The 15,416-nt window shown below is 53.7% G+C and overlaps 1 protein-coding gene across 3 annotated transcripts; it reads right to left on the reverse strand.

The window, feature by feature from the left end:
• Positions 1-1,264: 1,264 nt before the first annotated feature.
• Positions 1,265-14,085, reverse strand: Znf598 (zinc finger protein 598, E3 ubiquitin ligase). 3 transcript variants are annotated; one of them, XM_052759047.1, is made up of 12 exons: positions 13,864-14,085; positions 6,616-6,728; positions 6,127-6,256; positions 5,670-5,881; positions 5,291-5,508; positions 4,663-4,771; positions 4,118-4,305; positions 3,908-3,992; positions 3,042-3,799; positions 2,527-2,683; positions 2,272-2,422; positions 1,265-2,186 (listed from the first exon to the last, which is right to left on the reverse strand). In XM_052759047.1, the coding sequence occupies exons 1-12, from the start codon at positions 14,083-14,085 to the stop codon at positions 1,833-1,835; spliced, it is 2,697 nt and encodes an 898-aa protein (XP_052615007.1). In that variant the 3' UTR covers positions 1,265-1,832. The 3 variants fall into 3 exon arrangements, with proteins under 3 accessions (XP_052615007.1, XP_052615006.1, XP_052615008.1); XM_052759046.1 differs by having other exon boundaries at positions 4,654-4,771; XM_052759048.1 differs by lacking the exon at positions 13,864-14,085 and having other exon boundaries at positions 4,654-4,771; positions 6,127-6,252.
• Positions 14,086-15,416: the final 1,331 nt, after the last annotated feature.

Below are 15,416 nucleotides of genomic sequence, written 5' to 3' on the forward strand. Positions count from 1 at the left end.
CACATAACATACATATGTGCAGGCAAAAACACTCATACATGTAAAATAAAAATAAACCTGGGAGCCGGGCGGTGGTGGCGCACGCCTTTAATCCCAGCACTCGGGAGGCAGAGCCAGGCGGATCTCTGTGAGTTCGAGGCCAGCCTGGGCTACCAAGTGAGTCCCAGGAAAGGCGCAAAACTACACAGAGAAACCCTGTCTCGAAAAACCAAAAAAAAAAAAATAAAATAAAATAAAAAAATAAACCTGGGACTTGGAAGGATGGGTCAGCAATTTTAAGAACATTGGTTGCTCTTCCAGAAGACCCAGATTCAATTTCCAGCACCTACACAGCCGCTCACAACCATCTGTAACTCCAGTTCCAGGGGGTTCAACTGCACAGGCACACACCTAGCTACTCTCCTCTCCTGCCCACCCCCCCCACCCCCACCCCCGCCTTTTGTATATGTGTGTGTGTGTGTTGTTAGAGATAGGGCTCATCTAGGCCTGGCTGTCCTTTAACCATCCCTGTAACTATCTGTAAACGTGAGATCTGGGCCTCTTCCTTTTTTAACTTTATGTTTGGCGCCAGGCATAGTGGTGCACGCCTTTTAATCCCAGCACTCAGGAGGCAGGGGGAGGTGGATCTCTGTGAGTTCAAGGCCAGCCTGATTTACAAAGCAAGTTCCAAAGCAACCAGGATTATGTAGAGACACTGTCTCAAAACAAAAACTCAAACAACTTTGTGTGCATGCATGTAAACGTTAGAGAATAACTTGTAGTTGTGTCTCCTTCCATTACGTAGGTTCTAGAGGGCAAACTCAAGCTGTCAAGCTTGGCAGCAAGCACCTTCATCCACTGAACCATTTTGCTGGCCCTGTCCCCTCCCCGATCCCTTATTTATTTTTCAGAACTGGGTTTCTCTGTGTAGCCCTGGCGTCCTGGAACTGACTCTGTAGACCAGGCTGGCCTTGAACTGAGATCCACCTGCTCTTGCCTCCCAAGTGCTGGGATTAAAAGCATGCACCACCACCTCCCAGTCATGTACCCCTATTTTTGAAAGGCAGTTTCATGGGTACTCAATTGTTAGGTCATGAACGGCCAGGTCTGTTCTAGGCAGTGCCTTAGCTCCATGTGGGTCCCAGGGCTGCCAACTTCTTCCTGGGAACTAACCCTGCTGCCAAGTCACTCCTCTAGGCCTCCTTGCATCATGGCGTATAATAAGCATATGTACCCAGGCTTCCTGATCCCTTCAGAGGCAGAGATACTCAGGACACCAGCTATGTGCAGTACTGCAAAATAAATTTATTTGAAGATAAACTGTCTTTTATAAAATGTCAGAGGCAATTTGAGATCTTAGATTTAACTTGTCTCATAAAAAGATTGAACTTCAAGTAAGCACAATTTTGTGTCTGTTTTTAATCTGGAACATTCTCTCTGAACAGCCAATTGTTTACACAACACACTAGACATCTGACTCCAGCACCAGTGGACCCGAAGCTGTCAGCTCTGGGGCTGTAGGCTTGACTCAGGAGGACTCTCTTCGGGCCACTGAGGCATCTGGCTATGACCACAGACTCAGGTCCCGACATTCTAGTCCTTCCCTCCCCTGGCACATTGGAAAATCACAAGACTACAAACCAAGACTGGCTCTCTGCCAAGCAGGGAACAGAACTCAGGAGTGATGGTGCACAGGGTAACCTCCCCTGAGGCCCTCCTGGCAGGCCTGGACAACCAGGAGGGCCGAGCCTCAGCCTTCCCAGGGCCCAACCTAGCTGCCTGGCAGCTGGGAAGAGGAAGGAAGGAGACAGGAGGCGCTAGGGTGTGACAGCTCTTGCCCTCGCCAGCAGGAGCTACGTAATGATCCTGGCAATGGCTTGGAGGGAGGGGAAGTCATCGTCCCGGGCAGCGTGCAGGGCCTGGTGGCTGCCGATGTCACCGTGGGCCAGTACCTGCTGGCAGGTGGGGCACACACAGCAGTCCAGGTCCAACTGTTGGGTGCTGGTCTGCCACACGTTCTTCTTGCTCTTCTTAGACTTGGAGTTAGGCGGCTTCTCACGGCTGCGGAAGTCTGTGTGCGCCGTCAGCAGCTCCTGCTGTTTGGCTGTGTCCGGCAGGAGCGCCAGCAGCTCACTGAAGACCTTCTGGAAGTTTTCCCCGAGCAGGTCCCGGCAGCTTTTGTAGTACTGAGCCGCAGAGATCATGCCCTGCCACCCAGAGAGCCACAGCCAGTCATCTCACCCTGGGCAAAGGCAGGCCGGCCGGCCGGCCTCCCAACTGCCCCCACCTCACCTGTCTGAACTCCCCTGAATGGCTCTTAAACTTGCTGAAGCAGGCCTCGTCACTCTGCAGAAAGTCCTTGATGGACTGGATGAGCTGTAGGTTCCTCTCCCGGAAGTTCTCGGGAACTAAGTAGGCTCGTGGTGTGGGTGTTAGCCGGGGTCTGAGGTCAGATAAGGAGGCTTTAGCCTTTAGGGTGGGGCTTAGCTAGTACCCTCCCACCAGCACCCAGTGACCAGTGGCAGGTCAGGCAGCCACCCCACTTACGCTTTCATGGTGGTGGTGGGACTCGGGACACAAGTTGAGTGGGAGCTGGGCAGGAAACTGGAGAAGCCAGGGGGTGGCTTGCTGATGGGAGGCACCAGGCCTGGTGGGAGTGGGGGTGGAGATGGCGTGCCCTTCAAGAGCACCACGGTGTTAAAGCCTGTAGGTGATAGAAGAACCTCAATGTGGTCCCAGCTGGCCCAGTTTTTCCGAGTGTCCAGCCCCAGTGGGTTGACCTGTCCACATCTAGCCCCACAGCAGGCTCACGACCAGAACCCTATGGGGTGGGCTCGCCACTGTAGGCAACTCCAAGCCCTACAAAGTAGGGTCAAGGAGTTAACTGTGGCAGCTCAGGTGGCACCTGCGTCCACACTGACCACAGCAGCATGCAAATTTCCTCTACAGAACTGGGAGTCAGTCTACCACACATTCCCACCTGAGGCTGGCCTCCAGCCTGACACCAGGACTCCAGCAATTCTCAGAAACCTAAAGAACCCACTGGTATTGGGCACACATACCTGGGGGAGGAGGCATCCTGGGTGGACAAGGTCCTCCAAGTGCTGGGAAGTCTTCCTGTGGTATAGGGCAGGGGAGGGGACCCAGGGGCCTTGGAAGCCCTGGAGGCTCCTTTGGGGTGCTCCTTGCCAGAGCTGGCCCCTCTGAATGTCCATTGACGATGGCTACTGGCACTTCAGCTTTGCTCAAAGGGGATTCAGGGACCTGCTCAGCCCCAGAGGGCTTTGGGGTATGATCAGGGGGCAACAGTGGGGGTGATGTGGCTCCAGTCTTCTCAGAGCCCACCTTTTTCTTCTTGCCAGCCTTGGTGGAACTCTGGTTGGCAGCTGGTGCCAGCAAAGAAGAGACAGCCACTGTAGTGGGCACACTCCGAAGCTCCTGCACAGTAAGGCCACCACCCTCCTCCTCATCCACTGGGGCTGGGCCCCCCTTCCGGCCACCCCTGCCCCCCTTCCCTGCCTTCCGGGGAGCCTGGGTGCCACCAACTACGGCCTGGGCCCCTGGTGTGGGTGGGTTCCCTTTCTTGCTACAGCTGCTGTTCCAAGCTGAAACGAGGCTAGACGGCACACTGCTGGGCTTGGGTAATGAGGAAACCAAGGCAGGGAAGTCCTCTTCCTGGAAGGTGTTCTTGCCCCTGGGAGGATAAGCCAGTGCCAGGCCCACAGAGCCTGGGGTAACCGCTGTGCAGCAGGAGGAAGTTGAGGCACAGAGACTGGGGAAGTCTTCATCCTTGAGTTTGGGGTTAGGCGGTGGGAGGGTGCTGGATCCAGGGAGGAGAGAACTGGTCAGTGGCTCATCGCCAGGACTTGGTCAAATCTGCCCCTGCTATCATAGATACCACACCCTCCTTCCCAGTTCCCAAACATACTTTGAGGGGGCAGCCACTGGGCCTGGGCCTGTGGCTGGGAAGGCTTCTTGGCTTATAGGACCGTTTGTTGAGGCTTCCTTGGAGCCTATAGACATGAGATGAGTCCAGGTAAGGCTGTGAGGGTAGCCTTGGGGAATAGGAGATGTTGACTAGGAGTTGGCAGCTTTCCCCAAGCCCAGGCAGGGTTGCCATTAGGTAGGACTCAGTTACCTGGGCCTTCACCCTGAGCCCGGGGTAGGCGCCGGGAGCCACGGGGCTCCTCAGGGCCCCTGGCTGCTACTTCCTCTTTCTTGGGCCTGCTACCCTCTTCCCGGTCCTCAGCCCTGTGAGTCTCCTCTTGCTGTTGAGCAGCCACAGAGGCCCGGATCGCAGCTGCCACTTCTCGGTCTTCTTCTTCCCTAGAATGGAGCAGGGTGGGGGAAGACCTCAGACTAGGCAAGACCCAAAGGCACAGCCTCAGATGGGCAGTGTCTGGGCACATGCTTGCTTTGCAGGTACTTCCTGGCACAACTGCACCCTGCTCCTGATGGCCGTTCCTCCCCCCAGATTCTGTTGTCTCTCGCTAGCAATAGATAAAGAAGTAAGAACGTTCTACTTGCTGAGCAGACATTGTTGCCACCCTCAGGACCCCAGGAACTCTGGCTGGACCCCACTGACCTCATGCCTATTCCCAGCTTGCCTGCTGGCAGCTGCCACCATGTGGAGGCGGTGCCAAGAGAATGTCAGTGGTATGCAAATCCTCCCACCTCTTGTACCTCCAGCTTCCCCGGCGGTTCTGCTGGGCTCCTCGCCCGCTGGCCCGGCCAGCTCGACCCTGGCGGTTGTACCTGTCCACCTCCTCGTAGTCCTCACCACTGACAACTCCTGTGGTCGGTAGTACATAACCTGTCATTGTCCCAGATGGACAGAGCAGCAGGACCAAAGCCTGCTGTCCAGACCACACTGAGGCCCATTCTCCTGTCTGGAAGGCAGCGGCTTCCCCACCCCCACAGCTTATGATCCACAAGAATAGGCCAAACGATGCAGAATCCAAACCAGCTATGACCTCTAGAAACTGGTACTCAGTTGGTGCAAGGACAGGGGCCTGGGCCCTACCTTTGGAGATGGGAAATACAGAGTGGGCCTCGGTGAGAGTCTCCTGAGTCAGAGAAGTACCCTAGGGACTCCAGAGCCAAAGACGCAAAACACCAGAGAGGGCGGAAGTGCCCGGGCAAGAAGCTCCGGACCATGGCTAAGTTAGGTGCTCAGAGCAAGGCTGAGTGCATGCCTCCTGGGTTGAGCGGAAGGAGTCTGACCGGGACCTGGGTCTGAGGTCTGGGAAGCAGGTACTCACAGAAGGCCACAGTACCTAAGCCTGGCTGTGCCTATGGGCACCTAGCTCACCCTCATTCCGGCGTGAGTGCCGTGGTGCAAAGCTAAACTGAAGGTCAATCTGACGGTTCTGGCGTGCCTCTGCCCGGCTGCGGCTGTGGCAAGCTGTTTTATGAGCCTTGAGGTCGATCTCAGTGCGGAAGGCATGGGTGAACTGCTCAGTGCTGCAACGGCCCTCCTCACATAGGAAGTGCTTCTCCCGGAAGTGCTCCCGCAGGTATGCATAATCACTGGCAGACAGAGTCAGCAGAAGCCAGATCACCTACTGCATAACCAGATAACTCCCAGAAAAGTCCTAGGAACATCACTGCTGCACTCCCTGCAGCATCCCGGGTCCTGCCCACTACAGTACTTCCAGGCCCCATCTCTGAAGCAGTCCCGGCCCACCCACCTATAGTAGTCCTGGGCCCCATCGGAGTCACAGAAGTGGCAGAAGTAGTGGTCACGGCGCAGGTGCTTGAGCAGCTCATCATTGTCCAGGTAACGCTCATCACAGAACTTACAGAGTGGATGTCCCCGATGGGATGTATCATCAGGGTCACCCTGCATGCGGTGCCGAGCCAGGTCCTTGCGTGAGTACCACTTGCGCTCATAGGTGAAGATCTGCAGAGAACACAGGGCTGGACACATAGTTGGGGCTCCCAAGTCTCCTGAGTTCACAGTGGAGCATCACAGCCACTGAGAGGGCCCTGACAGCACCAACTGTGACCTAGATCCCACTGAAGGATGGAGAATTCTTGCAGCCACTGGGAACCCCTCCTTGCCCAGCCATAAGCAACCGAAGGCTCTGTAGGGGCCTGGCAATTTCTGGGGGTTCCCCAGGGCAGGCCCCCCACCCCAGGGCGCACCTTGAGGTGCTTGAGGCACAACTTGCAGCAGAAGAGCTCGTGTTGCTTCCGCATGTGCTGCTCCAAGTCCCCGAAGAGGCCGAAGGATGGCAGGTGGGGGCACCGAGGGCATTCATGCTGCAGCAGCTGCCTGGGGAGACACCAGAGCCACCCACCATGCTGGGCTCTAAGTGTTGCTGTCCAGAACAGAGCCGCATGCCAGGCCCCCACCCAGGGAGACGATGACTGTGCTCACAGGACATGGGACCCAAGCCTGTGGTTCTAGCCCTTTTGGGGGCTTGGGGGACCCTAAGTGCATACTCTTGTGTCCCTCAAAAGACTAAAACAGCTAAACTTCCTCATTTCCACTGGCACCCCGGTGGAGAGCAAGGAGCTCCCTGCCTCACAAGATGGGCCTGAGGTCACCAGCACCATGAACTCCCATTCCTGATTCTGAGGGGTCACACATATGTAAGACAGCTGGAGACCCTGCAGCTGAGGGCCCCTCACCTGTATAGTGCAAACACCTTTCCATCTGCAAAATAGATGTCGTATTTCTTCTCATGCTGGAGCTGGTGGATGGGGATCATGGCAAAAGCTGGGAGCTTCTTCCCAAAGACCACCTGGAGAGAGAGAGTGGTGAGCAGGGTCTGGATGGGATGGCCAAGGACCAAGCAGAGACAGAAGAGGAGCCCTCACAGTCCTGAGTGGGCAGCAGCCTGGTTCCATAGATAGCCTAGGCCTCCACTCTCATCCCAAGCTGCCTAAAGAACTATAGAATAGATGTAATATCCAGGCTCTCCACCAGGAGGCAGCCATGCTCCCTGTAGGCCTGGTATCCACTCAGCTCCACCCTAAAGGTACAGAGAACTTTAATAGGGTGGTGTGGAGTTGGAGGACATGCATTCTAAAGAACAACTAGGAAATTGCAAATGTTACATGGCAGCTGTCAGGTGTCCTTGTACCATGCCTGGCTACCCTGTTTCCATGATGCCACAGGAGAAAGGGGCTCTCACAAGACTGCCTCTGGACCTGACCACTCCAGTCTTCTGCTTGTTGTAGGCTTCCCCATGACTTCTGCTTGTTGTAGGCTGCCTAAATCCCAGGCATGAGCCACACATACTGCAGCCACTGGAGAAGGGGCCTTAGAAGGCACAGGGCAAGGCTTAGAGACATTGGGTGCTCTGGGAGAAGGATCTGGACATCTAAGCCTTCTCTGTACCCCCCACCACACACACACACACACACACACACACACACACACACACACACACACACACACACACACACACGGCTCTTCTCTCCATGAAGTCTTCAGGTGGTCATCTGCAGCGCCAACTCCAATGACCCTCACTATCACACCTCTCTGTCTCAAGCCCTCACCCAGGTACCTTTTTGCTACTGCGCCCCATATCTGGCATTGGTCACATGCTTCAGGTCAGCCCTGAAAGCAGCTGAGGCCTTTTCAGTACATCCCTGCATTGGGGAAGGTCACACCAAGGTCATCTGTTATGTCTAGACTTAGCCCAGGAGGGTATTTTGAACCAAAATGTAGAAGAATTTGGGGCAGCTCAGGAGTGATCAGGAAAAGAGGGCACACACACACACGTGCACGCGCGCGCACACACACACGCACACACACACGGTCCACACATAGGACCCCCACACACACACACACACATGCCCACTCATACACACAGCCCCCCCCCCCCCCCCACAGCCCACACATAGGGCCCCAAGCATCAAAACAACTAAAGCTGGTTCTCTGGAGAAGCTGGGGGAGAGTCCAGTTCCACTTTGTCATGATATACTTGGAAATAGCACATAGACATCTACTCCTCTAACTGGCCCTTAATCAGGAGCCAAGGGATGCTCCACGATCCAGCCACATCCCTCCTAGGGATGGGAAAAGTCAGCAGTGGCCCAAAAAGCCTCACCGTCACATTTGGTAAGGCTGGATGCAAGTAGGTACCCTGGATGCAGCTGTGCCCCCAACATCATCTTCATTTAGTTTTTTTTGAGACAGGGTTTTGTAGAACCCAGGCTTGCCAGAAACATGCTATGTTGCCGTAGTTGGTCCTGAATTCTTGAACCTTCCTGCCTCCACCTACCAAGTACTAGAATTACAGGAGTGTATCACCTACCTGGTTTAAGACCATCTGGACTTTTATTTATTTAGACAGTGTCTTACTAAGTAGTCCTGACTGACCTATTTAAAAAAAAAAAAAAAAAAAAGCCGGGCGGTGGTGGCACACGCCTTTAATCCAAACATTGGGAAGGCAGAGGCAGGTGGATCTCAGAGAGTTGGAGGCTAGCCTGGTCTACAGAGCAAGTTCCAGGCAGCCAGGGTTGTAACACAGAGAAACCCTGTCTTAAAAAACAATCTTGCCTCTGCTTTCAAAGTGTCCAAATTACAGGCATGTGCTTCCATACCAGGCTTAAAGGCCACCCTTAAATGGCAGCCACAGCTGTGCCCTCCTTAACGGCAAAGCAACCACAGTGGGGATTCCTCACATGGGCTATGTTGCCCCCTCCACAGTCCAGCTTTCTTGCTCCCTGGAAGCTCCTTTCCAGGTCCCAAATATGGACAAAATCCCTAGACTCAGGTTTCTTTGCAAGCATTCTAGGGGCAGGCTCACATTGAGCTACGCTTTCTAACTATTCCCTAGGTTGCCTCTCCACTCCAGCTCCAAAAGGAGCTTAGGTTGCCAGCCATTGGTGGTGCACATCTTTAATCCCAGTGCTTGGGTAGACAGACAAGTTGGCGGATCTCTGAGTTTGAGGCCTGGCCTACAGAGCAAGTTCCAGAACAGCCAGGGCTACAGAGAAACCCTGTCTTGAAAAAAAAAAAAAAAAAAGAGCTCAGGGCTATGAACCAGGCAGAGTGCTGGTAGAAACAAAGCTTGAACTCTCCTGAACACAAGCAAGCAGGCGGCGTCAGGCACAGCCATACCCCCCTTAGCTCCTCCAGGGCAGGCACAGCCATACCCCCCCTTAGCTCCTCCAGGACAGGCACAGCCATACCCCCCTTAGCTCCTCCAGGGCAGGCACAGCCATACCCCCCTTAGCTCCTCCAGGGCAGGCAGAAGAGCAGTCTGAGGAAACTCCCTAGAGCTGCCAAAAAGCATCCAAGCCCAACAGACGTAGCGGAGGATCAACTTCCTTCCCTAAAGGAAGCAGCGCCAGGGACGCCCCCGTCCCTGCCACTAGCTCCAGGGACCTCTCTCAGCTGTGCACTTGGATGTACTCTTCGTGGTATCTCAGAGACGGGAGATAGCACACATCCTGCAATGAGTAGGACCAGAAGCCAAACAGAGTTCCTTACGAAGGGCCTGCTGGGAACCAGAGGACTGGGAGAGTACAAGGGAACCAGACCCACTTTACCTTCTGCCACCCAGGCTAAGAACCAAAACCATGATATCAGCTTCAGGCAGAGGTGATGTCAAGGGGCAGCCAAGCCAAGTCTGAATGGGGAGTGGGATGGGGATCTGCCAAGCAGAAACAGAGGGCCATCAGGGTCCAGGTGGACCAATTTGGTGGAGGTGGTCTAACCTGCACACACCTGAGTCAGGCTGAGAGGCATGCAAGGAGACACAGGAATGGTTTGAGAAGTGAATGGAAATACAGAAAAAGGCTTAGGAAAGGGTTCATGGGCAGGGCAGGCCAAAGGCTAGGTATGTTGAGTCTGAAGCCAGTAAACCTGGAGCTCTAGACAGAAAAAAAAACAACAACAAAAACGTGCCCCTCTTCAGGCAAAGGCCAAGATTGTCCATCTAGACTGCCTGGGTAGGTGATGGAACAGCAGGGCATCCTGAAGCACTTCCAGCAGAGGGTAAGGCAGGAGTCCAACTAGAAGACCCTTCCTGGAGACATTCCTGGGAGGCTAGGTGGGGACAAAGGGTCTGCCTGGGCTGTAAAGGGACAAAAACAAGGAGCTAGGGAGAGAAGAGTCCCACAAAAGGGTAACGATCTGAGGAGAAAGCTTAGGTCAGGTCTGAGTGTGAGGCTGGACTGAGGAGTCCTGGGTGGGCTAGGCGGCATAGGATCCAGAGGGTCAGGCAGGGATGCTTCTGAATCGGCCGTGTGGGACTGGCAGCCCAGTTCCAGAGGAGACTGAGGGAGTGGGAAGCTTGCTCAGCTGGTGTCTGCCTTGCTACTCCTTACTTCCAACATGCACTCAATAAAGAGCAGATAAAGCCAGGTATTGGTGGCGCACGCCTTTAATCCCAACACTTGGGAAGCAGAGGCAGGCAGATCTTTGTGAGCTGGAGGCCAGCCTGGTCTAGAGCTGGTTCCAGGACAGACAAAGAAATGCTGTCTGGAAACCCACCCCCAAAAAGACAGGTGGGACATCATGCATCAAGAGTGTACAATGGGGGAGTGGGAGGGGGTCTGGAAAGATGGCTCAGTGGTTAAGAGAGCTTGCTTCTCTTCTAGAGAACTTGGGTTCGGTTCACAGCACCCACATAGAGGCTTACAACCATTTGTAACAGCAGTTCTAGAGGATCCAACATCTTCTTCTGGAAGAACAGACATGCATACACATAAAAGAAAAATGAATCTTTTAATTAAAATATTACTATTTTATGTGTATAGATGCCTGCATGTATGCTTGTACACCATGTTCATGCGTGGTGCTCACAGATGATAGAAATGGATGTTGGATCTCCTGGTGGGAGTCCAACTGACAGGAGCAGAGACAACTTCTGGGAAGACCAGGATCACCAGGCATAGTGGTACTGACATTTAATCTCAGCACTCAGGAGACAGGGACAGGTAGATCTCTGAGTTCCAGGCTAGCCTGTGTATATAGTGAGACTGTCCAAAGAAAGGAAGGGAGAGTGGGAAGGACCACAGATGACAAACAGAGCATTCACAACAGAAAAATACCAATGAGTCATCAGGTACTGCCTGCTGACCTGGACCTTGGAGTAATCCTGGGAAGGCCTTCAGCATTCCCCACCCACTTCCCGCTTGTGGGTGGGGGTGTGGCCTGTACAGAGACATGACGATCGAGAGCAACAGGATAAAAGGCTGTAGAGAGATGTGTCCAGAGGAATACAAGAAGCTCCTAAAGGCTTGATCACCAGGGTGTGCTGGTGTCTCTCTCTCCAGTGCCAAAGACTGGACACAAGGCTCTCCACCACCCAGCATTGAATCAGTTTTGTCCACCACCTCCACAGCCTCACACCAGATGTCAGCCCACCTAAGCTGCTGTGCTGAAAAGTCCGGATTGCCCTGGTTCTTCACCAGACGCAAATTCAAATTCAAAGTTGTGCACTGTCTCTCTGCTACACCTAGACCCCACTCCAGTCTGTACATGGAAGATGAAGGTTTACAGAACCACCCAGCAAAGCTGGGGACTTTTGGTTTTGTTTTTTGTTTGTTTGTTTTGCTTCTGGAGACAGGGTTTCTCTGTGTAGCTCTGGCTGGCCTCAAACTTGGGGATCCACATGCCTCTGCCTCCCAAGTGCAGGGATTAAAGGCGAGTGCCACCACCTAAAGGCTCCATACAACATCTTAACACACATCCCTCCTAATTTTCACTTAGTCCTATTAAGGGCAGGGAAGGGCAGAGTTCAGGGACTAAGGGTCACTGTGGGATTCTGGGTATGAACACAAGACAAAGGGTAATGCAGGACTCAGGAAGGGACAAGGAGGGACGAGGGTGAAGCGGCAAGCTACAGGTGAAGAAAGCAGGGTGAATGGAGAGGCTGAGCTGGGCAGTATCACCTCACCCAACTCCCCAAGAACTCTTGCTGCCCAACATGGTGCTGCAAGCCCAAGTGGGAGCCCAGGATTGGCCAGGGGCGCCCAGTGCCAAACCACACCCCAGCCAAGGCAAGCTGACAGCTCATGTCAACAGCCCCTGCCACAGAGCTCTTAGAGGGTGTGGGGCCCACATGGAATGAGGGAGGGCAGACACGGGTTACAGCTGACATATGTGTGTTCACTCACTTCCTGAATGAGATCCAAAGCCCAGGCTAGGACTACATATGTAAAGGCCTCCAAAATGTCTTCCTTCCTAAAAGGAAGCTAAAGGTGTGCTGGAAAACCCTAGTGTTTGACTTTCCGTCAGTATATGCAAGGCTGGCCAGCAAAGCAAGCTCCAGCAAGGCCCTCTGAGTAGGCAGGCCACCAACCAAAGGCTTCCTGGAATGTTTCTGAACCCCAGACTTCACCCAGTAGTGTATGGCTCCTTCCACCACATTACAGACTGAGTTCTTCCAGTTTCTCTCTCCAGTATGACACAGGCAGATGCTTAGGGAATGCTCAAGGATTTCAGCTGACTCCTTTGACATAAATACTAAGAAAGAAAAGCAGGGCATAGTGGCACACACCCTTAATCCCAGCACTTGGGAGGCAGAGGTAGGTGGATCTATCTCTGAGTTCAAGGCCAACCTGGCCTACATAGTGAGTTCCAGGATAGCCAGAGCTACATAGTAAGACCCCATCTTGAAACAAAACAAAACAAAAAAACATGTGGGACATGGTGGCGCACTGCCTTTAATCCCAACACTCAGGAGGCAGACACAGGTAGATGTCTGGTTTTGAGGCCAAACATGGTCAACATAACAAGTTCCAGGCCAGCCAGGACTACATAGTTGAGACCCTGTCTCAAAAAGAAAGAGCCAGGGCAGAACTCAAATCAAAAATTTGAAGGCAGAAACTGAAGTAGAAGGCCGGTGGTGGTGGCACACCACTCGGAAGGCAGGCAGAATGATCTCTGAGTTGAGGTCAGCTTGGTCTACAGAACTAGTTCCAGGGCAGCCAAAGCTATAAAGAAACCCTGTCTCGAAGAAAGAAAGAAAGAAAGAAAGAGAGAGAGAGAGAGAGAGAGAGAGAGAGAGAGAGAGAGAGAGAGAGAGAAAATGAAAGAAAAGAAAAACCTATTTCTTGGCATTATTGCTATCTCTACATCCCTTCTAAGAACAGGAAAGCGAGATTCCCTGGCAGACAGCACTAGGCAAAGCCTTCCATGAACCAACCAAGGTAATTTCACAATGCTGGGAGCAAACAGATCTCTAAGAGCAGCAAACCAAAGGAAGTCCAGCTGGACACTCCCCACCAACAGCTGGCATTGCTGGAGTGTGGGGGAACGCTCCACGCGCCCTCTGACCCCCTCAGGGGTTTCCAAGTCTAGACAATAAGAAACATCCCCTTCCCTCCACTCTGGAAGGAAACCCCAGAACTAGAACTAGTATGGAGGAGGAAAACTTTCTAACACTGTAGACCGCCGCCAAGCACCTGGGAATCAAGTCCTGGTATCACCTCCACTCCACAAATGGAAACACTGTCTCAGGAGCTGACCGGTGGGGCCCAGAAGTCCAACTAGTCTGGTAATGTCCAGTTTAACCTTTTTTTTTTTTTTTTTTTTTACAGAACAGCCAGTTTCCAGGATAGACAGTCCCTGGCTGGAGGCTCCCCCTGGCTGTCTCCTCCACCTCAGTGACGATCTCGAAAAAATGAGCACTAACACACAAGAGGGCTCTCGACCTGACCCTGCCCTTCCCGCGGAGGGTCACAGGGGAAAGTACCCAGGCTGAGATGAGTTCCCACAGGCATCGCTCCTCCTCCCTCGACCCAACCGCCTCTGGCTTCCCCAGTCCCAGGAGGCCAGGCAATCGCATGCCGCTCGGACCGAGCACCGGGCCTCCGGCGGGAGCGGGCGCGGCCAGGCCGCGGCCGGACACCGAGCAGGCAAAGCCATCAGGAGCCCGTCCTCCCCGCGCCCCGTCGCGCGCCCCGCTGGCGTACCTGGCGCAGCTCCTCGCGGCACACGGCGCAGTAGCGCTGCTCGCACAGCACCCGCATCTTGGTAGAGCACCGGTAGCACACCGGGTGATCGCAGCGGCCCAGCGCCGTAGCCTCCAGGTCGCCGCAGCACAGCACGCAGCTCCCGCCGCCCCGCTCGGGCGCTGCCACCGCCTCCAGAGCCGCGCGCCGCCCCTCGGGGCCCGCCGCCGCCGCCGCCGCCATGGCCGGGCTCCGGCCCCCTCCCGGCCGGCGCGACACGGCGCGGCCTGGCTCCCGGCAGGCCCGCCCCTTCCGTCGACGTCACCGCCCCTCCCGGCAGCCGCCCCGCCTGGCGGAAGTGCGCGCTGCGACTTCCTCCCGGGCCTGGTGCGCTCCAGAGCAGGGATCGGTTCCAGGCATTCTATGTTGTGACTCCTCCTAAAACCTTCCTGGTCTTTCAAACGTTGGGTCTCTTCTCCTTCCCCCGGCCGTAGTTCTAGAGACGCCGGCGGAAGCACAGGGCCTCCAGTATTTCCCATAAATCACGAAGGCTAAGTATCACACAAACACTGATGGGCCATACTTGGGCGTATTATATTCCTATCTGAAATGCAAATTTAACTGGAGACTTACCTACCATACACGAGGCTCTGGGGTTCCATTCCCAGCACAAAATACATATATAAGTGATTAAGCTAGTAATGAATGGATCCAGCAACCTTTTCAGGAACCTATCTTTCTATAGCCTGGAATGCAAGCCTCTGCCACCGCTCTAATAAGCTGCAAATCCTTATCAGGAAAGATGTCATCCAAGTATTCTCACCCAGTCCTGCTAGAGAAGAAACCTCGTGTTCTTTTGGTGTAGGACACACCCAGCCTGGCATAGTACCTAGAACTATGGAAGCGCCTGAATGGCTAGTGGTGAACTTTAGGATTCAAGTCTCTGCATCTGTTGTGGTGAAGTAAGATGGGTTCAAGCCTGAACCTTTCTAGAAAGAGGCAGTATATTGTGTGTGGGAGGTGGTATGTGTGTGCCTATAGCTAGAATCAGAGAGATACGGGCTTGAACCCCCCCAATTCTAGTACTTACGTGCTTGTGAACTTGGTTGGTCCACTGAAGCCTGTAACTTCCTCATTTGTAAAACTGGGGTCACCATACCAGTTAACTAAAGTGGACTGGGCTACATACAATTGCCATCTTCAGACAGATGAGGGGGATTTATCTCTCCCTAGGACAGATGTTGAGTACTGTTAAAATCTGTTGAAATGAAGTCTGGCAGTGGTGGTGCACACCTTTAATCCCATCACTTGAGAGGCAATGGCAGGCAGATCTCTGTGAGTTTGAGGCTAGCCTGGTCTACAGATTGAGTTCCAAGACAGCCAAGGCTACACAGAAAAGCCTGTTAAAATGACTGGATATGGTCACACACACTTTTAATTCCAGTACTCATAGGTAGAGCTAGGCATATCTCTGTGAGTTTGAGGCCAGCCTGGTTTACATAAAGAGTTCCAGGGCAGCCAATGCTACATGGTGAGACACTGTCTCAAAAAAAAAAATCTGTTAAAATGGGGGG

Source organism: Peromyscus californicus, unplaced genomic scaffold, assembly GCF_007827085.1.
Source record: "Peromyscus californicus insignis strain IS unplaced genomic scaffold, ASM782708v3 Scaffold_3__1_contigs__length_106647218, whole genome shotgun sequence".
Classification (NCBI taxonomy): domain Eukaryota; kingdom Metazoa; phylum Chordata; class Mammalia; order Rodentia; family Cricetidae; genus Peromyscus; species Peromyscus californicus.